Raw genomic sequence first — 27,992 nt, 5'->3', positions numbered from 1 at the left:
AAGGACTATTTTTTCAAGTCTCTGATTATTTGACAATGACATGATACAGTAGCTGTTGCCTTATACACTAAGTGCCATTTTCAGTTTGCGGAAGAAGAAATTGTCTCAATCAACAGTCAAAGAACAAGGAACAATACAGCACAGGAACAGAGCCTTCGGCAGTCCAAGCCTGAGCCGACACATTCTGTCCTTCCAAACTAAAACTGTCTTTGCTTACAGGATCTGTATCCCTCTATTCCCTTCCTATTTATGTATTCGTCCAAGTGCTTCTTGAATGCTGCTTCCCCCACCTCCTCTGGCAACACGTTCCAGGCGCTCCCTACCCTTTTTGTGAAAAATGTCTCTCGCACATCTCTTTTAAACATCCCCCCTTGCACTTTGAACCTGTGTCCCGTAGTAATTGACCCCTCCACCACGTGAAGAAACCTCATACTTTTCACTCTATCCATGCCATTCACAATCTTATAAACTTCTATTAGGTCAGCCCTCAACCTCCTGTATTCCAGTGAAAACAAACCCAGTCTAGCCAACTTTCTTCACAGCTAAAATCCCCCATAACCTTTTCTGTATCCTTGCCAAAGCATCCATATCTTTCTGGTAGTTTGGTGACCAGTCTTTGTACATCGGTCTTAATAGAAGTGACTTGTGCGATAGTTAATGCATTGATTTTAATTTTCCAAAACTCCCTTGATTCGGGAAAGGAGATATTAAATCAGAAAATTTATGGATGATAGCAAACATTTATTCAAAATGGGAGAGAGACAGAAAGCAAGTAACTATGGTCAGCTTGCTTAACAAATGTCATAGGGAAAATATGGGAAGTTATTATGAAAGAAGTCAGAGCAGAAAACTTAGATAACTTTGGCAATCAGACAGAGTCAACATGATTTTGTAGAAGGGAACTTATACTAACTAATTTATTGGTGTTCTTGGAGGAAGAAACATATGCTGTGGATAAAGGGAAATCAGTGAATATACTTAGATTTCCAGAAAGCTGTGAAAACAGATCAAAGGTGCTCATTGTGTCAGCTGTAGAATATTGTCAAAATAGAAGATTGACTGGATTGGTCGACAATGAAGCAGAGAGTAGGCATCAATGGTAATTTTCTGGTTGGTAATATGTAACAAGTGGTGTGCCACAGGGATCAGTGCTGGGACCTCAACTTTTACAACTTATATAAGCAAAGACAGAGGAATGATTGCCAAATGTGATAATGACACAAAGATATGTAGAAACTTAAGTTGTGAAGAGGAGATAAGGAGACTACAAAGGAATATAAATACATTGTGAGTGGTCAAAGATGTGACAAGTGGAGTTTAATGTGGAGAAATATGAAATTGTCTATTTGGGAAGGAAGAGTAAATAATAAAACTAATATCTCAACGGTGAGAGATTGCAGAGCTCTGAAATCCGGAGGGTTCTGGGTGTCCACATGCATATTCACAAGAGATTAGTATGCTGTTACAGCAAGTAATTAGGAAAGGCAATGGAATGACACAATCTATTGCAAGGAGAATTGAATCCTATATTAGGGAGCTTATGCTTCAGTTATTCAGGGGACTGATAAGATCACATCTGGCATACTGTGCACAATACTGGTCACCTTATTTAAGGAAAGATGTAAATAAGTTGGAAGCAGTTCAGAGAAGGTTTACCAGAGTTATACCTAGAATAGAAGGCTTGCCTTATAAGGAAAGATTGGACAGGTTATGTTAGAATGAACTGCAGCCAGAAGAGGAAGAGGCGACGTATTACTAGTCTTACTTGAATAACTAATGAGTTTGTGTTTAAAAGATAAAATAAACAAATATTTAAATTGGGTGTTTGCTTCTGTTCTGCTAAATTAGTTATTGATAAACCTATTTTATGTTGATAAAATTTAAACCGCTATTTTCTCTTTGGATTTCACATTAAATAAAGCACATGCTTTATTTTCCTTAAGGACAACAGTTAGATGTTTTCTTCAAGTTTGTTATGCTGACAAATTAATATGGTTCCTTTGTTTGATAACCAACGCAGAATATGATCACAATATATTGTTCGATATTTGCTATAAACATCCAGCACAGATCTAACGTCAACACAAAGTGACATACTAAGAACTTTAGTGATATATTAACATTATATTTGAAAATATATTTGAACAAAAAGAAGATAGTTAATCTAAGATCTGCATACATTTGTGCATTTAATTTGTTTAGGACTGGATTACAAATTATGATAGTAACTTTATAAAGAAGTTTTTATAGGCATGCCAGTCACAGCTAGAACATATATCTTAAGTCATGATGCAGTCAGGGATTGTTTTCACTGCATATCATATGGGAAAGGTAGTGGTTCCATAAAGTGACTGAAAAATATTGTTATTATGTCAACATCTGTCCAAACAAAAAGTGAACTTCTGGGCTTAGTGAAGCTACAAAGGTCAGCAAGTTGAAAAATTCTTTCGTTCTGTTGTAGACTTAGAAAATGCACAAACAGCAATAAATGAGATGGACGCCGTGTTGTAATAATTCTGATACACTTGACTAATGCAGTTATTTGCAATGAGGTTGGCAAAATGCCCAAAGCAGTGAGCAAACAAACAGAGCGAGACAGCTGGCTTAGCACCTTCGATTACCACTGCCACATCCACCAGCTCTTCTGTCAGTGCAGTGCTCACCGATGTGTATTTTAGTACAAACATTTACCCTGAGAAATTCATCCAAAATACATTTTGTCAAATTTCTCATATGCTTTTCAAGCAATGTAGCTGGTGACAAAAGCTGATTATTCAAATTAGTATGCAATACAAGGCAGCTTATGTATTTTACAGTAATATGATTGCTTTTTGCTTATAATAAAGAAAGGCACATTTGATTTTGAAAGTGACAAAAAGCAATATTAGCAAAGCAAAACAATTTAATGTAATAAATGTAAATGTAATAGGATCAGAATTTTTTGGTTTTGGTTTTTATGTTTCACTGGTTCAGTGCATTCAGACATTTGCTGTCAATGTTAGTGGCTGAGGCCAGAGGTACATTTTCTTGGCCCTGCGGTATTATATTTCCAATGGTTAGAAAATGAAATATAAAATCCACTACTTAAACATTTGCTATTTCAAAAGTCTGACATTATTTATTCTGTGGAAAAGACGCAAAACCCATTAAAACTGCAAGTGGCAATATAACAGGTAAAGTATAACATTCTAATCCATCGGTCTGCTGACATAACTGATCTTTATCTCTCTCATTAAAATACTGTCTAAACAAAACAATTAAATTTCCAAAATATTGGGTTCAGTTGCTACGCATTTTTAAAACATTACGATAACTGCATCAGAAGAATTTCCTGCTGTCAAAGTCAGCTCATTAATGAAACAGAATCTGGACCCAATATATATTACTGGCAATGAGAATGGGATAGTTTACAAAGAAAGCAGATTTCAGATTACAGTCAGTTCTATTGTTTTTTTTGCTGAAATGACACCAGCAAAAAACAACAGAAAGAAAAGTGAGGAAAGTAGAAGTCAGAGGGAGAGAAAATAAACTGGCTGTGTTTGCAGCCAATATTACTGCAGGGAGTGAACTCATTGCATGGGAACATCACTACGTTCTACCAGAAACTTTGCTTCAACACCTTGTAGACCACCACAACTATTCACTCTCAAAAACAGCACTGCTAGAACCATTAGCCCATATATTCCAATGGCCAAAGTATAATTAAAGTAGTGTAGATGGATTTGTTCATGGGGACCATGCAGAATCCTCCGATGAAATGACTTCATGGGAATTGCTTGAGAAGATGAAATTTCTGATGGGCAATTCCCTTGTGTCTGGAAGCCTCCAAAGGAGTCTACTAAAATTGGAAAAGTCAGAGGGCTCCAACTCACTTAAGTTTAATAGTTACCCGGGAAATATCAGAAGATTAAAATCTGGAATAACTGTTTATCTAAACCCAACTCACTATGCCTAATCTACAACACGTCAAGTCCTGATCATCATCCCTTAACCTGACACATTTCCAAAACCTCCCCCAATCCAACACTGCCAAACTGACATCCAGCCTTCATCCAATATCCTTTATATTGCCAGCTTGTCTCCACCTCCATAACACCTTCAGAACCAGCACACCTCTATCCTATCAGATACCACTCCTTTCTAATCAGTCCGACTGATACTCCTCATCCCCCCAATCAGACCAGCCTGACCTAACAACCACCCAACCTGAACCGACCACCCCCCACTACTGGCCTGACCACCCCTAAACGGAATAGTCTCATTCATCAGTTGGACACAAAACACTTCGACCCCTGTAACAGACACCATGCCAACATTTCAACCCCCACCACCTCCTCCCCCTGCCACCCTCACCAGACATAACATTCTCCTAACCTGAACCAACCACCCACCCCACTACACCCTGTCCTCAACCCCACTTCAGGCCCAACAACTCCTCCTACCAGCTCATTCGTATTCTTTTCTTTGTCTAGTGTGTATTGTTGCTGTTGCAGCATTAACTCTGCTGCCTTTCTCCTGATTTAACTGAAAGCTGTTTTTTTGAGTAGTCAGTTTTCTCATCTGTATGTTTGTGGTCTCACGTGTTCTGGCAAGGTATATAGCCTGTGATATTGTGAGCTTGTCCTTTTCAATGAAATCTTTTTCTGTGTCAGGGTGCACAGTGGGTTGATGTAGCAGCCTTTTCTCTGTCTTAAAGAATTATAATCATAGAGATCTTACAGCACAGAGAAAAAAACCGTTTTGGCCCATCATAACTGTGCCCTAGTCAAAAACAATCATCTAACTATTCTGATACCATTTTCCAGCACGTGCCCCATAGTATTGTATGCCTTGGCATCATTAGTGCACATCTAAATACTTCTGAAATGTTATGAGGATTTCTGCCTCACAGACAGAGAGTTCAGATTTCTAGCACCCTCTGGGTGAAGAAGTTTTTCCTCACATCTCTTCTAAATTTTCTGACCCTTACCTTAAATCTATGCCCCTGGTCATAATTCCCTCCATTAAGAGGAAAAGGTTCTTTCTGTCTGCTATATCTAAGCCCTTCATAATTTTATATATCTTAATCTATCTCCTTATCTGAAAGGGCGGCACAGTGGCTAGGGTGGCACGGTGGCTCAGTGGCTGCCTCACAGTGCCAGGGATCCAGGTTTGATTCCACTCTTGGGCAACTCTCTGTGTGGAGTTTGCATATTCTTGCCTTGTCTGCTCTGGTTTCCTCCTACAGTCCAAAGATGTGCAGGTCAGGTGGACTGGCCATGCTATAGTGTCCAGGGATGTATAAGTTAGCCATGGGAATTACAAGGAACGGGCAGGGAGATGGGTCTGGGTGGGATGCTCTTCGGAGGGTCAGTGTGGACTTGTTGGGCCAAATGACCTGTTTCTACACTGTAGGGATTGTATCATTCTATGATGATGATTAATCATGTCCCCCTTCAGTCTCCTCTCCTCTAGGGAAAAGAATTCCAGTCTGTCCAATCTCTCTTCATAATTGAAAATCTCCAGCCAAGGCAACATCCTGGTAAATCTGTGCCCTCTGTGCCACCTCCAGTGCTGTCACATTCCTCCTCTAATATGGATTCCAGACCAGCACACAATAGTGCAGCTGTGGCCTAATCAGCGTTTTAGACAGTTCCAGCATAACCTCCCTGATCTTAAACTCTTTGCCTCTTGGTGTCCTTGAATTTACTTTTTCTGGTGCATTTTTCAAACTTGTTAGGAAATTATCATCAGGCCTTAAAATTAATGTGCATTAGATCCAACGATTTGATTTTTACTGGGAGATAAATGCTAAGTTTTTCAAGAATTTCATCTGGGTCTTTGCTGTCATCTTCACTTAGCTTTCAGCTATTAAACAAATTTAACTATTTCTTCTGCCGTAAAAAGGATGTAGCAGCTTATCCTTTCCCCTTCACTGTGGTCAGTTACATTGAAACTACTGAATGTCAGTCCACACTTTTGCTTAAACTTCTCTTGTGTCTCTATGAAGTCATCAGTCTCCCAATTCATCGTGTAGGGGCTGTGCATTTATTGCTACGGTGGCCATTTCATTTTTGCATAGTTTGCTGATTTTTTTGTCTCTTTCTCTGGCATTAATTGGACTTAAATTTTCAATCTAATTCAGCAAAGATGCTTAGACAGCACCTTCCAAACCCACGACCACTTCCATCCAGAAGGACAATGGCAGCAGAAGCATGGGAACACCACTACCTGGAAGCACCCCTCCAGGCAACTCACCATCTTGACTTGGAAATATATCATTCCTTCTCTGTGGCTGTGTCAGAATCCTGGAATTCCTTCCCTAAGGGAATTGTGGGTCAACTGTCAGCATATGGACTGTAGTGGTTTAAGAAGGCAGCTTGCCACCACCTTCTCAAGGGCCACTAGGGATGGGCAATAAATACTGGCCAGCCATCGATGCCCATGTCCCACAAGTAAATTAAGAAGAAGCATTACATCTACAGAAAATGTTGGGTATTTTACTCAACTACACCCACTACCACCATGTTATGCTTCTCACATGAGAAGAAACAATCACACTTTACGTCAAAAATGCTGGAGATTATGTATTTTAACTTGTCATATGGCTGGTAGTTTGATATATTGTCATTTGATACATAATTGCAGTGCAGTAGTAAAATGTGGCACCCTGGATGTAAATTCATATATCAGTCAGTTCCTGTTTATTTACAGGAAATGTAACAACATAACAAACATTGCACAGATTTTGACCTAGATTTCCCAGACTTTGGATAGCCAGAAAAGATGTGAATTTGAACCCATTGGAAATTCTGTCACAGTGACTCCGAGTTAGTTGTATTCTACAACAGTGAGTTTAGAGTTAGAGACTTTGGAAGGTTCTGAGTGACTTGCTTGAATAGTTACCCAGGAATGGTTAAACAGATTAAAACCTGCTTTAACTCCTGGCTAACAATATCATTGATACGCCAAACTTAAGATGGTCTTCCCAATCACTCACACTAACTCCACCAGATCCTCCATGCACAATACTCTACCCACCAACACCTGCTGTGTCTTCCTCACCTCCCCTCACATCCCCTCCAAAACCTGACAACACCATCCAAACACTCCAACACCCAGAAACCCAAGCCACCACCAGAAGCCATCGACAATTCACTCTCCACCTCCCTGTCATTCCAAACCCATTCGACCTGATGTCACCATTCAACATCATCCATTGATTATGACATAGATAAGAAGATTTTGGTTTTAATATTTATTTCTTCTTAGCTCAGCTAAGCAGAAACTTAATGGGTGATAAAACATTTTCCTGTACTCCATAGAATAATAACTCAGTATGCTTCTTAACTTTTCTTTTCATCATATGTTGTTCAAATTACCTGTAAATAATCTTTAATGCGTATTTCTGTCTTCTGTCTGTCATCATAAATATCTGCAAGCTGGTTTTTTGCACTTTTGCAAGTTTGTTGCAGTTGCTGATACTCTTCAGTTTGATTCGTATTATCAATGAGTGCTAACGCAAGTTTGACCTAGAAAGATAAGTACCAGAAGTAAATTCTACTATTTGCAAGATTAGCCTTCTTTAGTTGCATCCATCCATAATAGAAAGTATTGTCATCATACAATTGTCAACCGAAACATTGTTAAAAAACAATAATCAATTTGGTGAAGCCATTTGGTGTCTGCTTCTCACATGTGATACTAATGTTCAAATGCAGTGCATGCTAGTAGGAAGAAAGTTTCTTTCCACTGCTGGTTGTCATTGTTGGCTGTCCCTCAATTCAAGAATGGTGTCTCCTTAGGGTTGTGAGTTTCTGCTGTGGTTCTTCATGGAACTGAACAGGCTGATTCTCAGCCCACAGATCCATGGACAGTATGCCTAACCAAGTAGAGGGATTTGGAGGGCAGGATTAGCTTCCTTCCCTATCCTTTGCTGTCACCACTCTGCCTTACCATTAAGCTGTTTGGACTAAAGATATGTGAAATGGCATTCTGAATCCAATTTATTACTTGGCATATTAGTTCAATTCATTAACTATTCCTGTCCTTGATTAGCCATATTTTGCCCCTGGATTTCCAATGCCTACAATGTAAATTTTTATCTTTGTATTTAAATTCCTTTATGGACTTTTTCCTTACTCTGGAACGTTCTCCAGTCCATCTCCCTTAGAACTGCGATATTTTGACGGTGACATTGTTGTGACTGGCCGCATATCAGGCCTCAGCACAAGCATATGTCATCGCACAATGTTTATAAGGACTTAAAATATTTGATTTGTCTGCTAATTTATTGAAAGTTAGTGAAACACTTCCTTTGGCATAACAGGTGAGGTGAGAAAACAGAACATAGAAAATATGGTTATAACAGATATACTTTCACAGAACTTTAGTGAATCACATTTAACCAAATATTTGCATGACAGACAAAGTTACGATATTTGACTTACTATTATTTGATGAGTAAAATGGTGCTGGGACATGATCAGCAGCCAGACTTAGATTGTTTATATTTATCAGTGTGCCACATATCAACCTGCAGAGCCTGGCACACATAGCTGGAAATTATATAGGGAACTGCAGATATTAGATAGCAGAGCTATTGGAACACTTGTGCCATCAACTGCAAGGACATGAGCAGGGTATCTACACCAAAAAGATTGCAATGACAGTGGCAGCAAAGGATATCACACCCTCTCAAAACTTTTTCTTCTAATTCCTAGGTCGGGTTCGGGCCATTTTCAGTATCGGGCGATATATTGCCCGCAAATGTACCACACACATGACTGATGCATAGGTCAGAACAGTCAGCATATTAATCTCTTTTTCCACAGAGCAGTAATAGCAGTTATGTCACAGCTGTCAAATGTCTTTACACTGTTGTATTTCTCAAACTAGAGAATTTTTTTTTCATCTTCTTATTCATTTATATACGGTGAATCTTATTTTACCATGGTTCCAGGAGCATGTGGGTAAATTAATTAGCGTGCTTACTTTCATGGATTTCTTTGAAAAGAATTTGTATTCTTTTGAAATTTCAGTATGTGGCAAACTGCTTCACAGCCAATTAGGTTCCTTAGAAATAATGAAATGCAAAGAACACTAAAAAATATGCAAAATAGAAAATGTTTTAGGATGTGACTATAAACTTTATTACAGTAATGTAGATAGGAAAAGATTGGAGAAGAGGGGTTGAGATTTGATCGAGGTATGCAACATTATGAGGGGTCTAGACCTGGTAGGTAAGGAGAAATGGTTCCCATCAATGAAAGGATTGGGAACCAGAGGGCACAGATTTACTACGAGTAAATTACTGCAAATGCTCTGATGAAGAGTGTTCTAGACTCAAAACATTAGCTTGCTCTCTCTCCATTAATGCTGCCTGACCCTCTGTGATTTCCAGCATTTTTTTGTTTTCGGCACAGATTTACTGTAATTGCAAAAGAAATAGTGAAAGAAAAACGTTCTATGCAATAAGTAGTTACGATCTAGAATTCACTGCCTGAGAAAGTGGTGGAGGCAAGTTCAATCAAGAATTTCAAATTACAATTGAATTATCATCTGAAAAGGAAAAATATGCAGGACTACTGGGATGCAGCAGGCTAATAGCATTTGTTCCTCCAGAGCACTAGCAAGGACATAAAAGGGCGAATGACTTACTGATGTGTTCTAACCATTTATGAACTGGATGGGGATGACACACATACCACAAAATGTTTCCTCACAATCTGTAATGTACTAGAACACACAAATACAGGAGAAGAACATTGAGCCCCCACGGCTGATCTATTTGTGGTCTCAACTGCACATTCCTACTTACCTCCAATAACTCCTGACTCCCTTGTTGGTCAAGAATATAGCTACCTCTGCCTTAGAAATATCCAATAGCACCATCTCCTCTTTGGAAGACAGTTCCAAGATTTGTGACCCTCTGGGAGAATGAAAATTGTTTCCATCTTACATGGGAGACCCCTTATTTTTAAGCTACATCCCCTGGACCCTCCCATAAGTGGAAACAGCCATTCAGTATCCACCCTGTCAAATCCTGTCAGGATCTGATATGTTTCAATAAAATCACTTCTTATCCTATATAACACCAATGGATACAGGCCTAGCCTATCAAACCTTTCCTCAAAAGATAACTCATCATTCACCCACACCACCCCATCCCAATTACCAGTTGAGTCAACCTACTCTGACTTGCTTCTAACTGCAGCTGATTGTTGTCCGTATGCAATGCTTCCAGACAGTTCTCCATGTTCCCGTTTACTTAAACCCGTAGTTAAAGTACAGTAGAGCATTTATTGTGGTCAAAGCTTACAATCAAAATTCTTACCAACTTTTCATCTTTAAGGATGAATCTTTAAGACAACAATTATGATAATCAGCCCTCACTGTATCAAATATTTTCATCTGCTCACCAAAACATTGGGGGTAGGGGTAGGGGGGATGGTGTAGAATGATCCTTTGGTATCACTGTCCCTGTGCTTCTGTCAGGTCAAATACATTTTTGTTATATTTCTCCTTGCAGACCAAGATGGCACCTAACTAGAAAAGGTCACATGCCAAGAAATTCCTAAAACATGAACTGTTTGCATCCTTTTGAAAAGGGGAAAATCAGGATTGTTGGAACTGAGAGAATTTGGAAGATCTGTCTAAACATTGGACTGCCCATTTTATTTATTTATTCCTACTTGCAGCAAAACAGACATACATTCAATTTTCATGGTTGAGGTGGCAGGGCTGAGCGTGTCTACTGATCTGAGTTGCTAATTTCACCAGTTACAACAAATGTGTAAAAAAACCCAAGGAAATTCAACCCACCAAAACATATGCTATGTGAATACTAGAACAAAATCTGGCATACAGCCAGCATTCTAACATATGCTCTATATTTCTATAGGAAGTCCCCAAGATCTACACTGAAGTGCCAATGCCTCTGAAGGAGCCTGCACTCAGGATACCATGCATCATTCAGTCCACCTGGAGAATTATACAGTGCAGTCAAAAACAGGTCATTGCAGGGATCACTGAGTTTGACTAAGACACAGCAAATGGCAGGGAGGTGACCAAGTGGAACATTAACAAACCTTCCTGAATCTCTTCAGCAGCTGGTGGATGTCTCCATAATCACCATGTTTGAGACATACCTTAAAATAGTTCCATAAGAATATTGCAATCATGTTCCTGTCAGATCAGCATCTGTGCAAGGGTTTAATAGGGTTAATACTTAAGTGTAGTAAGCACCACCCACTATAATTATGTATTGAGGATTTGGGCTGAGGAAAGAAGGCTGTAGGAGACAAATCTGAATTTAGTGTGCTCCGAACAGTTTCTGTACTAATATAAATTATATTCATGTAATCTGTAAATAATTGCCGTGATTCAATAAACTTCAATTGTTTACTCAACAAGATTCTTCTAAGAAAGATGCCTCCCCTCATTCGCTCTAATCCACTTTGGGCTTGAAGTAACCAAACACATGGTGAACAATGGTCTGGTGACAATGGTGGGCCCCTACCATAATTTAGTGAGCAGCAGTGACCAGTATGATTTCTAAATGTTGCAAGAAACAGAATCTGGTTTTCTAGGAGTGAAGAGTCAGAAATATCACTAACGATATCACTTAAAGCAGATAAGCATTGGGCGATTGATTGTTCTGAGGAAGGGTCACCGGACCTGAAATGTTAACTCTGATTTCTCTTCATGAATGCTGCCAGATCTGCAGAGCTTTTTCAGCAACTTCTGTTTTTGTTTCTGATTTACAGTATCCGCAGTTCTTTCGGTTTTTTTCTTCACTGACGTATCACAATGAAGTCACAGAGAACAAAATGCCATTACATTTATTATTACAACCATTCATTAATACATTCATTAATTCATTAATACAAACATTAAATATACTAAGGAATCAGAATGTCTTTGTTGAGTTGAAATGTATGTATTCATTGCAATCTGTTGAAGATGATATTAGATACAGTGCTTTAAATGAAAACTGAAGGTGATTTTGACAAACATTTCCAATGGAATCATTGTAGATTTTTTGAAAAAATTAAAGGGAAATTACTTTCTAATGAATTTTTAGCACATTACAATATTCATGATGTTAATCGCAGATGCTTTGTTCACAGACTAGGAGCAGTCCTTAGTCAAATGCAAACTGGGAACTTTGATGGATACTAAAAGAGGTACACAACTAAAGAAAAGGAAGCATAAGCAATTATTTGGGGATGTGAAAGTTTTGCAGATTACCTCGTGTGACTGAAATTCCAAGTTGAGATGGATCACAAGCCTTTGAATACACTATTGTGATTAAAAGAAATCTCAAAAATGTTTCAATGCATGCAAAGATTCACACTTACACTAATGAAATACGACTAGTGTATAATCTATGTTCTAAGTAAAGTGTAGGTAATGGCAGATGTACTCTCAAGAGTAGCAGTGAATAAACAGAAGAATAAGATCTTATTTGTGCAGAATAATTAGAGTGATTTTCTACAAAGAAGTGCAGTCATTTTCTATAGCTATAACCAACACTATGCTCGCAACTGAAAGCAAACTCTTACAAATCCATGCAGCTTAAAAATCTGACAAAGGGTGCACAAAGGTCAGCCAACTCTCTCTGTGAGGGTGGTAGAAACGTAGTCTAGCAGACCAAAGGCTGAAAATGTAACCATGGATGGAAATAAAACTTAATAATGCTGGAAGAATTATTAGCATAGAAGCATAGAATTCTTATTCAAAAGTTGAAGTGAAGTCCTGTAGAAACTCCACAAGCAATATGTCGGTGTCATGAAGTGCAAAACAAGTGCTCAATTATCTGTGTGGAGGCCAGTTATATTGAAAGGCAAATTGAGTTCTTATACATTAGTACTTCACAGTCTTGACAGTCCTTTCCACCTCTCCATTTGTCTGAGGAGTGATTGGGAAACCTGTCACCTGGTTGATGCTTGCTCTAAAATGAATTCCCTGTTCACAAATTGAGGTCCATCGTCTGATACTAATTCTTCTGGGAAGTGTTTGTAAAGATCTTTTTCAGTGCTCTGATCGGAGTATTTTTTTATTTCTTCACTGGCTAGGCCAGCATTTATACCCATCCATAAATGCCCAGAGTGTCAACCACATTGCTGTGGATCTGGAGTCAAGTGTGGGCCAGACCAGGTATGGACAACATTTTCTTTCCTTAAAGGACATTAGAGAACCAGATAGGATTTTCCAATAATTGACAATGGTTTCATAGTCATCATTAGACTCCTAATTCCAGGTATTTATTGAATCCAAATTTTACCATCTGCCATGGGAGAATTCAAAACCAGGTCCCCAGAACATTGTCAGGATCTCTGGATTAATAGTCTAGTAATGATACTACTAGGCCATCACCTCCCCTCTGCTACAGTGGAATCAACAGTTCAATAACAGTCAACTTGGATGAAATCTTGCCTCTAAAATTGAACAAATCCATTGCTAGTCTCTCCCACAGCTGTTCCCATGGCCTCTCTGGAAATTCTGATTAACCCATTGGCTCTGCAGGCTGTTCGCTATAAATGGCATACATTTGACATAAACAAGTGCAGAGCATTTGGTAAGACCACACCTGGAGTACTGTGTGCAGTTTTGGTCTCCTTATCTGAGGATGGATGTTGTGGTTCTGGAGAGAGTGCAATGAAGGTTTATTAAACTGATTACTGGGATGGCAGGACTGATATAAGAAGAAAAACTGGATCAGTTATGATTAAGTTCACTGGAATTTGGAACAATGAGGGGAATCTCATAAAAATCTAGAGAAGTCCAAAAGGAGGAGACAGAGTAAACACAGGAAGGATGTTTCCAATAACTGGGGAATCCAGAACCAAGACTCACAGTCTAAGTTCACGGGGTAGGCCATTTGGAACTGAGATGAGAAGAAATTTCTTCAACCAGAAAGTGGTGAGTCTGTGAAATTCTCTGCCACATAAAGCAGTTGGTGCAAAAACATTGAATGGTTTCAAGAAAGAGTTACATATAGTTCTAAGGGATAAAGGGGACCAAAAGGTATAGGGAGAAAGTGGGAACAGGATACTGAGTTGGATAATCAGCCATTTCACATAGGAATGGCATAGCAGGCTTGAAAAACACCTGCTTATGTTTTCTATGTTTCTAAGATTCAGACATCAGTAAGAGAGAAGATTCTAATTTACAATGAGCATTTGAAGATAAAAGTATTAGACACTAAACTAGAGAGCTGTGTTTGATAACCTACCATGTACAGATGTAAATAAATGAGTATACAGTGCATAAGGAGCTGAAGATATAAGGAACAAGTTGGCTCAGGGGCAATGTAAGTGCCATAGCCCAAGATATCCCAGATCTCAATATGCAGGTAGTAGTAATTGACTTAAAGCAATTGACTTGATCAGTAAACTGATGGGAGGTATCATCAATAGTTCTATCAAACTGCACTTACTCAACACTGCTCATGATGCTTAGTTTGGGTTTTTTCAGGGTCACTCAACTCCTGACTGGCAAAAGAGCTAAACTCAGGTTTGCTGAGTCACAATTAACTAGTAACTGTACGTAATGTCAAGCAGCCTGAGCAAAATTGGAGTCAAAGTAAGTCAATCATCTTTCTTGCAGGTCAGAAATGGGGATGATCTTTGACGACTGCACCTTGCTCATTGAAGATACAGCTGGTGGGGCCTAGAACACTACTCTGAGGAACAGCAATGACTTGGGAAGAGATGACTGGCCTTTAACAATGACAACCATATTTCTTTTTGCTAGCTATAATTTCAATGGAGAGTAATGCCCTCAATCTCCATTGACTCTAGTTTTGCTAGGGCTCTTGATGTTACACTTGGCCAAATGTTGCTTTGATGTCAAGGGTAATTGCTCTTGTTTCATCTCTTGAGTTCTGCACTTTTGTTCATCAGGAGCTTAGTGACACTCGCAGAACCCAAATTTAGCATCTGTGAAGAAATTATTGCTTAGTCGGTGCTGCTTAATAACGCTGTTGTTGATAGCTGCCATTCACGATTCCTCAGTTACTAAAACAGTCCAATTTCATATGCAGCAAGACTTAGGCAACATTTAGGCTTGGGCTGATAAGTCGTAAATAATACCTGTGCTGTTTCTTCACTACTGTTGGATCAAACTCTCGGAACTTGCTTTTGCACACCATTGTTATGTAGCTACGCCAGGCTTCACCATCACCAACAACAGAGAATTTAGCTATCTCCCTTTGATATTTAATGGTATTAACATCAGAAAATCACCTCCCATCAACATCCAAGGTATTGCCATTAACCAGAAACTGGTCACACTGTGGCTATAAAAGCACTTCAGAGACAGGGAATCTGAGGTAAGTAACTCATCTCCTAACTCTTCAAAGCTCGTCCAGTATCTACAAGGCATAAATCATGAGTGGGATTGAATATTCTCCACTTGCCTGAATGAATGCAAATCCAACAACTCTCAAAAAACCTTGACATGCTCTAGGATAAAGCAGGCTGTGATTGGCAGCATATTCACCGCATTCAATACTCACTCCCTCCACCACTGCAGTTTTAGCAATTTGCACCATCTACATGATACAGCAACTCTCCCAACTTCCTTCGACAGAAACTTCCGAATCTATGACCTCTACCACCTAGAAGAACAAGGGAAGCAGATGAATGGGAACACTGCCACCAGCAAGTTTCCCCTCCAAGCCACATACCATCCTGTGAAAATATATCAGCGTACTTTCACGGTAGTCAGATCAAAACCTTTAAATCCCTTCTGAGCAGCACTTACACCAGATGAACTTCAGCAGTTCAAGAAGAAATCACACTCTCATAGGGATAGGCAACAATCACTGGCCCTGCCAATGACACCAAGATCACATTAAAGAATTTTTAAAAATGTGATAATACATGCTTCATAGCATTGGTTCGTACAAGTCAAAGTTTTAGGATGATTTCATCCTGTACACATCTTCAGCCAGTTGAGGGCTTTCCAATTGTTTAAGACTTAAGACGAAGTACGAATGATAAAGTTCTGATAGAAATGGGGATAAATTCTACAAGGGAATAGTTCATCCACACAGTTTGCTGAGGTAAAATCTGTTTGCCCGCAGTGATATTTTACTGGAGATGGCATTAGTTGATGCAGAGTGGGATTTCCACATGAATAAGAAGTCCCATCTGAGACAGCTGCCAGCTAATCTGATTAGCCAGAATATTTGCAGTCCCATCACTGTCAGGATAAAATCATGGGCATTATAGGCAACGCCAATGCGAAAGCACGATATCTCCTGGATTTCAGGTAAATTAAGGACTTTAGGCAATTAGAATTTTAGGAATTTTATTCCAATGATGGGAGACAGTTATTGGGAGATTATAACAGACAGGTCAAGGGGGAGGGACAAAGCTGGGGAATTTCCTGTCATGGAGGCTGGAGTACCTCCATTTAGGCATTTTGCTCTGCTATCTCCACAGACCAAAAAAATGACATTAAAGGTTAATTGTCTTCTTCAGGGCCTCAGCAGCCTTTGGAGCAGGCTGGCTGATGACCAACATTTTCCCTCACACTCCTCTAGCCATGTGTAACATGAAGTCAGGTCTGAGATAGTTGGGAAGTCAGCCAGCTGGCACCCAACTTTCTTTGATGTGTTCCTCCCTACCCCCCCGACCTACACATACGCAGGTGGAGGGTCATAAAATTGATCACATTGGTTACTTGTTTGAAAAATTACTAACAACTGCTAAGCAGAACTCCAAACCTTTAAAGGAAGAGATTAAAATTGTGCACATAATTTGTATCTGTTGACAGCAATTCTTCTGACAATGCAAAGCACTTTTATTACATTTATAACATTTTACCCAGTGCATTGTGAAAATTCATCTCTATCATTGACTGTAGCTGGTTAGCTCAGTTGGCTGAATTGCTGGTATGTGATGCTAACAGTGTGGGTTCAATTCCCACACTGGCTGAGGTTACAACAAAGGAGTCTCCTTTCCAACCTCTCCCCTTGCCTGAGGTATGGTGACCCTCAAGATAAACAAGCACAAGTTGTCTCTCCCTAATGAGAGGACAGCCCTATGATCGGGTAAGACTACAGTGACTTAATCTTTTATTGAGACTTTCATTCTTTACTCCAAAAGCACAATTAAATTTGTTAGATTTAATGTTACAACTTTGCAGTGTTGTATTTAATTAAATCATGATTTTCTAGGTGTATCATATATACTCCAGTAAAAGTCAATCTCACGTAAAAGTTGACCCTCTATTTTTGGCCGAAAAATCTGTAATTTTCCATGTATCTCATGTAAAAGTCGACCCCAGCTCTTCACAGATAACAGATCAACATTTGTGAGTCAAGGTATTACCCTGTACATAAATGTTACGATGAGGAAATGAATTTTTTTTGTGCTATTATGTGTTTTGATGTACAATTCACACCAATGTTAGGCTACGGATTTCTTAAGTTCATTTTCGAACGAGCACTGTAATTAGTATAATTAGTGTGATACAAAGTTTATCACATCATCATTTCCTATATAAGATAGGCCTATATGCACTTACATCACTATAATTACCGTATCCCTGATTCCTTCCTTCCTTCCTTCATGCAGGGTTTGATTGGACATGAAGCTGTTGACAATTTCTCATGACTACAATGATTGGTGAGACTGTATAAGTGTCAAATGTCTGATAACCTTCTTTTATTAGAAATAAAAGTTTAAACTGTCAGTTTGAAAAGCTAAAACAACGGTAGATGAGAGAAATGGAGGGAAATGGAAGAATTTGGCGTGAAAGTTGAAGATGCATCAGGTCAGGGTCAGGTGACAGCCTCCCTCTGTGTGCAGCTCAGCTGAGCTCAATTCCTCTGAGGCACTGAATTTCAGCCCCTCAAAAATAGCATCAATGTAACAGTCCACCTCCTAAATTTAATCTTAAAAAACAGTCTAAAAAATTCGACTTTTATATGAGTATATATTGTATATTAAATCAGTCCCATGAAATACTGATGGAATCTTCTAGTCACATACGTGATGATAGAATTGTGAGGGAAATTAGTTAGCTAAAGCCAAAATTTAAAACTCTGACAGTGAGATAAACTTTTGCAATTAAGTTACCTGACTTTAAAAGCCAGTTTGACCTTTCCAATTGCAGATATCAAGCAGCATATCTACATGTATATGCATCTCATTAAAAGTTCAACTCCCTGGAATTATGCAGCCCATCCCAATTAAATTATCCTGAAAGTATGTGCCTTTAGAAACAAACAGGACTGTATATAAGAGGCATGCACGTGGTGAGCTTGACTTCTTCTAGGACTTCTGAGTAAGGTCTTGCTGGTTTGTCCCTATATCTATATGTCTTGACATTAATGTGAATGATTGATTCGAGGTGCAGGTTTTCCAATTGAACAAAACCAAAACAGAGGAGGAAGCTGACTGTGAAAGGACCACAGAGGGTGGCAGTCAGTAGGTAAAGGAAAAGCACTGTCATAGAGTCAGAGAGATGTACAGCACAGAAACAGGTCTTTCAGTCCAACTTGTCCATGTCGACCAGATATTCTATTCTAAATTAATCTAGACCCATTTGCCAGCATTTGGCCCATATCCCTCTAAACCCTGCCTATTCATATACCCTGTAGATGTTTTAAATGTTGTAATTGTACCAGCCTCCACCACATCCTCTGGCAACTCATTTCATACACGCACGATGGCCTAGTGGTATTATCACTAGACTATTAATCCTAGTGGTATTATCGCTAGACTATTAATCCAAAAACCCAGCTGATGATATGAGGGACCCGGGTTCGAATCCCATCACGGCAGATGGTGGAATTGGAATTCAAAAAAAAAGTCTGGAATTAAAAATCTGCTGATCACCATGAAATCATTGCCAATTGTCGGAAAAACCCAACTGTTCATTAATGTCCTTCAGGGGAGGAAATCTGCCACCCTCACCTGGTCTGGCCTACATGTGACTCCAGACCCACAGCAATGTGGTTGACTCTCAACTGCCCCCTGAAATGGCCTAGTGAGCCACTCAGTTGTACCAATTGCTACAAAGACTCAAAGAAATGAAACCTGGCAGATCACCCGGCATCGACCTAGGCACCGGAAAAGACAATGGAAGAAACAGCCCTGTCGACCCTGCAAAGTCCTCCTCAATAACATCTGGGGGTTGGTGCCAAAATTGGGAGAGCTGTCTTAAAAATAGTCAAGCATCAGCCTGACACAGTCATACTCACAGAATTGTACCTTACAGACAACGTCCCAGACACCACCATCACCATCCCTGGATATGTCCTGTCTCACTGGCAGGACAGACCCAGCAGAGGGGGCGGCACAGTGGTATACAGTCGGGATGGTGTTGCACTAGGAGTCTTCAACATTGACTCCAGACCCCATGAAGTCTCATGGCTTCAAGTTAAACACGGGCAAGGCAACCTCCTGCTGATTACCACATACCATCCTCGCTCAGCTGATGAATCAGTATTCCTCAATGTTGAACAACACTTGGAGGAAGCACTAAGGATGGCAAGGGCACAAAATGTACTCTGGATGGGGGATTTCAATGTCCACCATCAAGAGTGGCTCAGCAGCAGTACTACTGATCGAGCTGGTCATGTCCTAAAGGACATAGCTGCTAGACTGGGTCTGCAGCAGGTGGTGAGGGAACCAACATGAGGGAAAAACATACCTGACCTCATCCTTACTAATCTGCCAGCTGCAGCTGTATCTGTCCATGACAGTATCGGTAAGAGTGACCAATGCACAGTCCTTGTGGAGACGAAGTCCCAGCTTCACATCGAGAACAACTTCCGTCGTGTTGTATGGCACTATCACTGTGCTAAATGGGACAGACTTCGCACAGATCTAGCAACTCAAGACTGGGCATCCATGAGGTGCTGTGGGCCATCAACAGCAGCAGAATTGTACTCCAACACAATCTGTAACCTCATGGCCCAGCATATCCCCCACTCAACCATTACCATCAAGTCAGGGGATCAACCCTGGTTCAATGAAGAGTGCAGGAGGGCATGCCAGGAGCAGCACCAGGCATACCTGAAGATGAGGTATCAACCCGGTGAAGCCACCAAACAGGACTACTTGCACGCCAAACAGCGAAAGCAGCAAGTGATAGACAGGGCTAAGCGATCCCATAACCAACGGATAAGATCTAAGCTCTGCAGTCCTGCCACATCCAGTCGCGAATGGTGGTGGACAATTAAACAACTCACTGGAGGAGGAGGCTCCACAAATATCCCCATCCTCAATGATGGAAAAGCCCAGCACATCAGTGCAAAAGATAAGGCTGAAGTATTCGCAGCAATCTTCAGCCAGAAGTGCCGAGTGGACGATCCATCTCGGCCTCCTCCAGTAGTCCCCAGCATTACCAATACCAGCCTTCAGCCAATTCGATTCACTCTACGTGATATCAAGAAACGGTTGGAGACATTGGATACTGCAAAGGCTACCAGCCTTGACAACATTCCGGCAATAGTACTGAAGACTTGTGCTCTAGAACTTGCCGCTCCCTTAGCCAAGCTGTTCCAGTACAGTGACAACACTGGTATCTACCCAACAACGTGGAAAATTGCCCAAGTATGTCCTGTACATAAAAAGCAGGACAAATCCAACCCGGCCAACTATCGCCCCATCAGTCTCCTCTCGATCATCAGTAAAGTGATGGAAGGTGTCATAACAGTGCTATCAAGCAACACCTGCTCAGAAATAACCTGCTCAGTGATGCCCAGTTTGGGTTCTGCCAGGGCCACTCAGCTCCTGATCTCATTACAGCCTTGGTTCAAATATGGACAAAAGAGCTGAATTCCAGAGGTGAGGTGAGAGTGACAGCCCTTGATAGCGAGGCTGCATTCAACCCAGTGTGGCATCAAGGAGCCCTAGCAAAACTGGAATCAATGGCTATCAGGGGGCAAACACTCCGGTGGTTGGAGTCATACCTGACACATAGGAAGATGGTCATGGTTGTGGAATCATCTCAGCTGCAGGACATCTCTGCAGGAGTTCCTCAGGGTAGTGTCCTAGGCCCAAACATCTTCAGCTGCTTCATCAATGACCTTCCCTCCATCATAAGGTCAGAAGTGGGGATGTTCGCCGATGATTGCACAATGTTCAACACCATTCGTGACTCCTCAGATACTGAAGCAGTCCATGTTCACATGCGACAAGATCTGGACAATATTCAGGCTTGGGCTGACAAGTGGCAAGTGACATTCGCACCACACAAATGCCAGGCTATGACTATCACCAATAAGAGACAATCTAACCATAGTCCCTTGACATTCAATGGTGTTACCATCACTGAATCCGCCACTATCAACATCCTGGGGGTTGCCATTGACCAGAAACTCAACTGGACTCACCACATTAACACAGTGGCTACAAGAGCAGCCCAGAAGCTGGGAATACTGCGTCGAGTAACTCACCTCCTGACTCCTCAAAGCCTGTCCACCATCTACAAGGCACAAGTCAGGAGTGTGAAGGAATACTCCCCATTTGCCTGCATGAGTGCAGCCCCACAACACTCAAGAAGCTTGACACCATCCAGGACAAAGCAGACCACTTGACTGGTACTACACCCACAAGCATTCACTCCTTCCACCATTGATGCTCAGTAGCTGCAGTGTGTACTATCTACAAGATGCACTGCAGAAATTCACCAAAGATCCTCAGACAGCACCTGCCAAACCCACGACCACTTCTATCTAGAAGGACAAGGACAGCAGATATATGGGAACACCACCACCTCGAAGTTCCTTTCCAAGTTACTCACCATCCTTATTTGGAAATATATCGCCGTTCCTTCACTGTCGCTGGGTCAAAATCCTGGAATTCCCTCCCTAATAGCATTGTGGGTCAACCCACAGCAGGAGGAATGCAACGGTTCAAGAAGGCAGCTCACCACCACCTTTTCAAGCGCAACTAGAGATGGGCAAGAAATGCCAGTGACGACCATGTCCCACGAATTGAATAGAAAGAAAAAACAACCACCCTCTGCGTGATAATAGTTGCCCCTTAGGTCCCTGTTTAATCTCTCCCCGCTCACCCTAAACCTATGCTGTCTAGTTTTGGACTATCCTGGGGAAAAGACCTAGACTATTCACTCTATCCATGCCTCTCATGATTTTATAAACTTCTATAAGGTCACCCCTCTGCCTCCGCTGCTCCAGGAAAAATAGTATCAGCCTATTCAGCCTCTCCCTGTAGCTCAAATCCTCCAACACTGGCAACATCCTTGTAAATCCTTTCTGAACCTTTTCAAGTTTCACAACATCTTTTCTATAGTAGGGAGACCAGAACTGAACACAGTATTGGGAGGAAAAACATGGTAGCATGTGGCTGTCCTGTCCTAGTTGTCTGGGCGTGGTGCATCAGATAGGGCTGGGTGTTCAGGGTGCAGTCGGTACCCTTGAACGCTTATGTCTGGGGTTCTGAATGATGGTACTGCGTGTCAGAGGGCGTGGCCACAGGCAGAGGTGTTGGATACTGTAACATGGGGGCTCCAGAGTGTCATGGGTCAATATTGTACAGCCTTGTCAACGACCAGGATGTCTTGAAAGTGAAGTGCAAGTCCTTCAAAAAGGCTGGGATCAGTATTAGGAGGGCCATTGGAATGTTGATTGTTAGCATCTGGAGGGGAAGAGTAAAAAATCAACATAGACAATGATAGGATCAGCAAAAATAGCAGGGTGGTGTTCAAGAATGATGGAGGTGATAGAAATCACAAAACAGTGTGGCTGAAGGACAATAAAGGGGAAATTGGCAAATTACAGGGAGAGGGTCAAACATATTAATCCTCACAATTAGAATGAAGCTCTTTTCACAAGAAAGCACAATTGCTATGTTGGCAAAGGAGGCAAAACTCAAAATGGGAAGAGGCTTTTGTTGAGTGGGTAGTGTTATTGCTTATAATTTTTCACCAACTGAGCAGCCATTATTTTATTGATGACTCTAGTGGATAGAGAACCATACCCAGCTGGGTTCCACTCCAATGAATCAGTTTTGCTTTACAACACATGGCACTGTATTCAAATGAAGTCCCATAAAGACATAGAGCCACAGTTTATTGGTTGGTATCTCATACTGTTCAAACTGTGAATGAAACTACAAAGGAAAGGAACGTGATACAAGTCTAAAGGGGCACAGGTGGCAGAGGGCAACAATATAAAAGACTGGAAATTTCCATTCCTTGGCTTAAAGCCTGTGGCAGACAAGGGGACTGAGTGGTAGAACGTTCTTGTCAAGGCAAGGTCATATTGGTTTGGTTTCAACCCATAAATGTCAAACATTTTAATTTGCTAACCAAAATGCCATGTAGCACAGTATCAAATGCTTTCTGAAAGTCCAAATATACACCATCCACAGCACTATCCTTATCCACTGCCTGTAACCTCATCAAATAACTCAATCAAATTTGTCAGACATGACCTGCCCTTGACAAAGCCACGTTATGGTGTTAAGTATGAACTTATTTTTCTCTAAGTGTACTCTTATCTCATCTTATGGACTCCATCAGTTTTCTCACTATTGACATCAAGCTGATAGGTCTACAGTTCCTGGGTTATTCTTTTGCCCTTTCTTAAACAACGGTGTTACATTTGCAATCCACCAGTCCCCTATGACTAATCCTGTGTCCAGAGAGGCCTTAAAAATTTCTGTCAACAGCTCCACTATTGCTCCTGGACATCTTTCTGTTCCATAAAGCTAACAGTTAAACAATCTGTCCTCAAGCAATAGTACAACAGGAAAACTGACCTCACCAAGACCAACCAAAGAATTTAAAAACAGCAGTAGATTCAAAGATCTGTCATATAAAGTTGCTTGGGAAATTTCAAGCATGGGAATTGGGAACAGTTTAGAAGTTATCAAAGGAGGACTAGAAGCTGGATTAAGAGGGGAAAAATAGACTATGAGGGTAAATCTGCACTGATCATAAAAGCAGATTATATGGGCTTCTGTGAAGTATTAAAGAGAAAAAGATTATTGAAGGCAAATGCAGGTACCTTATAATCTGAATTGTAGCAATGAAGCAACGACTTCAGTAATCAATCGAAAAACCTGTCCCAGCCCTTAGTTTAAAAGACTCCCACTTGCAAGCCTTCTGCTGGACTTAAACTCTGAAATAGAATAATCCACCCCTTTATTTACCCACAACCAGTGCTTATTAGTCTATATCTAGTTGGTTTATCCCTTTCTTCTGCTACTCAAGTAATTCTCTAGTCTTCTTGTACATTTTCCCTTTCCAAGAATACTTGAAAGGCTGTGGTCAGAGCCTCTGCTAATTTTTGACTGACTTTCCCAAAGGACTCTAAGACTTATGTTATCAGAGTTTTGTGCCTTTGCTTTCATATCTTCAGTAGCAACTCCTAATTTATACTAAGCTAACCCTTTTTCTTCACTTCCCACTTTCCATATAGTTGGTCATCACATATCATCTGTTCCATTGTGTTAAATTCATGTCTGATATTGATACTGAAGGTGAAATTGACTTTACCAAGACTCTTATTATTCATTTCAAGGTTTCTCTCGGAGGGTATTCAATTCTCTATGTGATTGCTTCTGTTTGCAGTAGGACCTAAGAAATCTCAAGCTACGTCCCACTCTTCTAGCACAGTGAGGGTAATGAATGGAGGAGTAAATTTGCATAAAAGAAACTGAATGTTTCGGGAAGCATATAGCTTATCTTTCTACTCTGGTGAGACAAATTGTGCTGTGCAGTAGAGGTCAAGAAAGTGATCCTGGATCCTACATCTGCCTTCATGAATAATAGTGGAGATTTCCTTCTTGGTGGCCATTCCAGGAGGTAGATTTAGTTCTTAAGGCTAAAAAGATCAAAGGGTACATTGAGAAAATATGAACAGGATAATGAGTTGGATGATCAGCCATGATCATATTGAATGCTGCTCAAATGGCCAAATGCTGCTCCTATTTTCTATATTTCTACATTCAGCATTCAGCTTCACAAGCAATCCATCTATCTTCTTAAACTTCATTGGGTTGGAAATCCTACACTTTGACTGTATGTAATATTTAAGAATCCTGTCATTCTTCCTTTATTGTCCAGAGGAAAAGGAGGTTAATGAATTCACCCTATTGAACAATGCATGAAGCACGGTTCGATTTATCTCTGGATGGTAAATTTCCTGGTACTGCTGAAGTATGTTGCAGTGGTATGAAGCTTGCCTCGAACAAGTTGTAGAAATAAGTTGAGGTTTGCAATCATCTGGATTTCTAATGGAAGCACTATTCCAGTGACTAGATTGCCTAGAAAACTCTTTGAGAAAATTACACAGATGTGTAACTGCCTGTCTACTGAATTGTAATACTCTTTCGAGACAATTGTGCCAAGTAGCAAAGCTTAAGATTTTCTCTGAAATTATGGTTATGATGATGGAAGGAGGATCCTTGTGGTGCAGTGGTGCTGTTCTTAACTCTGTACCAGAAGGTCCAGTTTCAAGGGCCACCTGCCCTTAGGTTATGTCATTAATGTCCAAACAGGCTGATTCAAGTATGTATAATGGTGGATGTGACATTCTGTTTCTGGCCCTCTATCTTTGTTTTTCTTCATCATCCATTACTAAATCCCATGAGGAAGAATGTTGTTCCTGTAGTTTGAAATTGTAGATATTTTTAATCAATATTCAGATGTAATATGACATGATTTGGAGCACATGGGGCTTGAACCCAGGACTTCTAGCCAAAGGTAGGAACACTACCAGCGCACCACAAGAGCCCTATTTTGCAATCATATGGTAGCAAAGGACATTAAATAATGCAGACTTGATGGATCTATTCTTGCGTAGGAACATGGTTGATCTTTGATATCCACTTGAACTGTTGGGATCAATGCATTACGCATGTTTTCTTGAAATCATTAAACTCAGGCTTGCTCATTACTCATTGCTTAGAACAAGATTTGAAATGGTAATGAAGCTCTTCCACAACCTGCGCAAGAATCAAATCAAGAATTTAAAGCACAGTAAAAGGTGGCAGTAAAGTCAATTAGTTCAGGAATTCTTGATCTTCTGGCCCTTTGCAAACACTATTTTCAATGGTTTAAGCAATTTTTGGCACAGGAATTTATAAATGTATATGTCTAACATGTCAATTAAAAATTAAAACTTACATTTGCAACTAATTATAATGCAAATTTACAGGTAACACCCTGATTAAGTACTATCCAGGAATCAAAGATTAATACCATCTATTAAAATATGCTGTTTTATTGTATTTTATTCATGGGCAAGTGCAATAAAGGTTACACCGACCTGAAGCTTCTTAAATTAATCGGGGTGTAGAGCAGATGAGTTGTTGAGGCTGCAGTTAGAATTCACCCTTATGATGTGGCAGGGTGATCAGCAAGATTAAATGCTTTACAAATGACTCCTGCATGCTCCAAGATCCCTTCATTAAATTGTCGGCTGAACTACACCAAATTCAGGCCAAACAAAGATTGTGAGGCATTGCTAGTTCATGTTTCTGCAATTTATTGCTCAGACTATGAACCATAACATCTATAAACTTTGTTGTAAGCTCAGTTCTTTGGGTCATGATTGTCACGGTCCATGAGACAGGAGATGTTTGGGGAGGATGGTTGAAAATTGTTATCTGTGGAACCAGAGTCCAAAACTCCACATATGCACCTACTTTTCCTGTGGAACATATGGGGTTTCATGTGCTCTGCTTATAACATGTTTGAATTAAATTCCTACAGACAATTGAGAACATGCTTTGAAATTTAATCCAGTTGCATAGCATTTCTAAGAGTTGGAAGACATAATGAGAAAACAAAGTTGGGAGTTAAGTGTTTTTTTCAGCATTCCTTATCAGTTAAGAAGAGCAGAAGCATTCTCCAGGATGCTCAAGGAAGCTCAGTACCAATCTCCTGTCACTCCAACATCTCACAATAATAGATAATTACCAACTGGAGTTTTGCCTTTGAACTGTTAACCTTCACTGCCTCCCAACTGCCACAGTTCATGCCTATTGGTCCTTCACAGCAGCTGCTCGTACCAGTGTTTCCTCTTGCTTGCTGGTCAGTTTGTCAATTTGTATCAGAGATAGTAGGAACTGCAGATACTGGAAAATCTGAGATAACAAGGTGTAGAGCTGGATGAACACAGCAGGCTAAGCAGCATCATAGGAGCAGGAAGGCTGACGTTTCGGGCCTAGACCCTTCATCAGATCTACACCTTGTTATCTCAGTTTGTCAATTTGGTTGGCTGCTGGCGGAAGTGCAACAGTGAATGTGAAGGCCTTGTCATTGAGAATGGCAGGGCCTCTGTTTATTTTTAATACAAGGGACATAGGCATTGTTGGCTAGGACATCACTTATTCTCCATCCCTAACTGCCCAGAGGGAAGTTAAGAGTCAACCACATTTGGAGTCACACAAAGACCAGATTAGGTAAGGATGACAGATTTCCAGAAGTGAGAGGTGATGCATTTTGGCAGGGAAAGTACTGGAAGGCAATATAAAACAGAATATATGTGCATGGATCATTGAAGGTGGCAGGACAGGTTGAAACAACAATTAATAAAGCATGCAGTACCCACAGTTTTATTAATAGAGGCATAGCATACAAGAGCTAAGAAGCAATGTTGAACTTGTATAATATATTTGATATACGTCAGTTGGAGTATTGTGCACAGCTCTGGTCACCGTGCTATAAGAAGGTTGCAAATGCATTGCAGACAGTGTAGAAGCTATTTGCAAGAATAGTTCCAAGCATGAGAAATTTAATTGAAGAAATAAATTAAAGGAATTGGGGCTGTTCTCCTTGGCCAGAAGAATTCTAAAAGAAAATCCCAGAGGTTTTCAAAACTATGAGGAAGCTCATGATGAAGTAGAGCAGGAGAAACTGTTGCTGCTTGTAAAAAGTTCCAGAACCAAAAGGGTACAGATTTAAAGTGATTTGCAAAAGAAGCAAATGCAAGGTACTGGATGGTTATTTGGATAAAAATACTGCGCACAGGAATGGGAAAAAAGATCAGCTGTAGGTAATGATGCTCAATT

At 40.4% G+C, this 27,992-nt stretch overlaps 1 protein-coding gene across 1 annotated transcript in view; it reads right to left on the bottom strand.

Annotated features, from left to right (window-relative positions):
- LOC109931136 (coiled-coil domain-containing protein 178) overlaps positions 1 to 27,992 on the bottom strand; it is a 332,555-nt gene that overhangs the window by 85,405 nt on the left and 219,158 nt on the right. The window contains exon 17 of the mRNA XM_048596128.1: positions 7,362 to 7,511. Coding sequence (XP_048452085.1) covers positions 7,362 to 7,511 — 150 coding nt within the window. The remainder of the gene's footprint in view (positions 1 to 7,361; positions 7,512 to 27,992) is intronic.

This window comes from Rhincodon typus, chromosome 4, assembly GCF_021869965.1.
Source record: "Rhincodon typus isolate 14 chromosome 4, sRhiTyp1.1, whole genome shotgun sequence".
Classification (NCBI taxonomy): Eukaryota; Metazoa; Chordata; class Chondrichthyes; order Orectolobiformes; family Rhincodontidae; genus Rhincodon; species Rhincodon typus.
The sequence above is the reverse complement of the archived record's forward strand: the minus strand, read 5'-3'. Positions and strand labels throughout refer to the sequence as shown.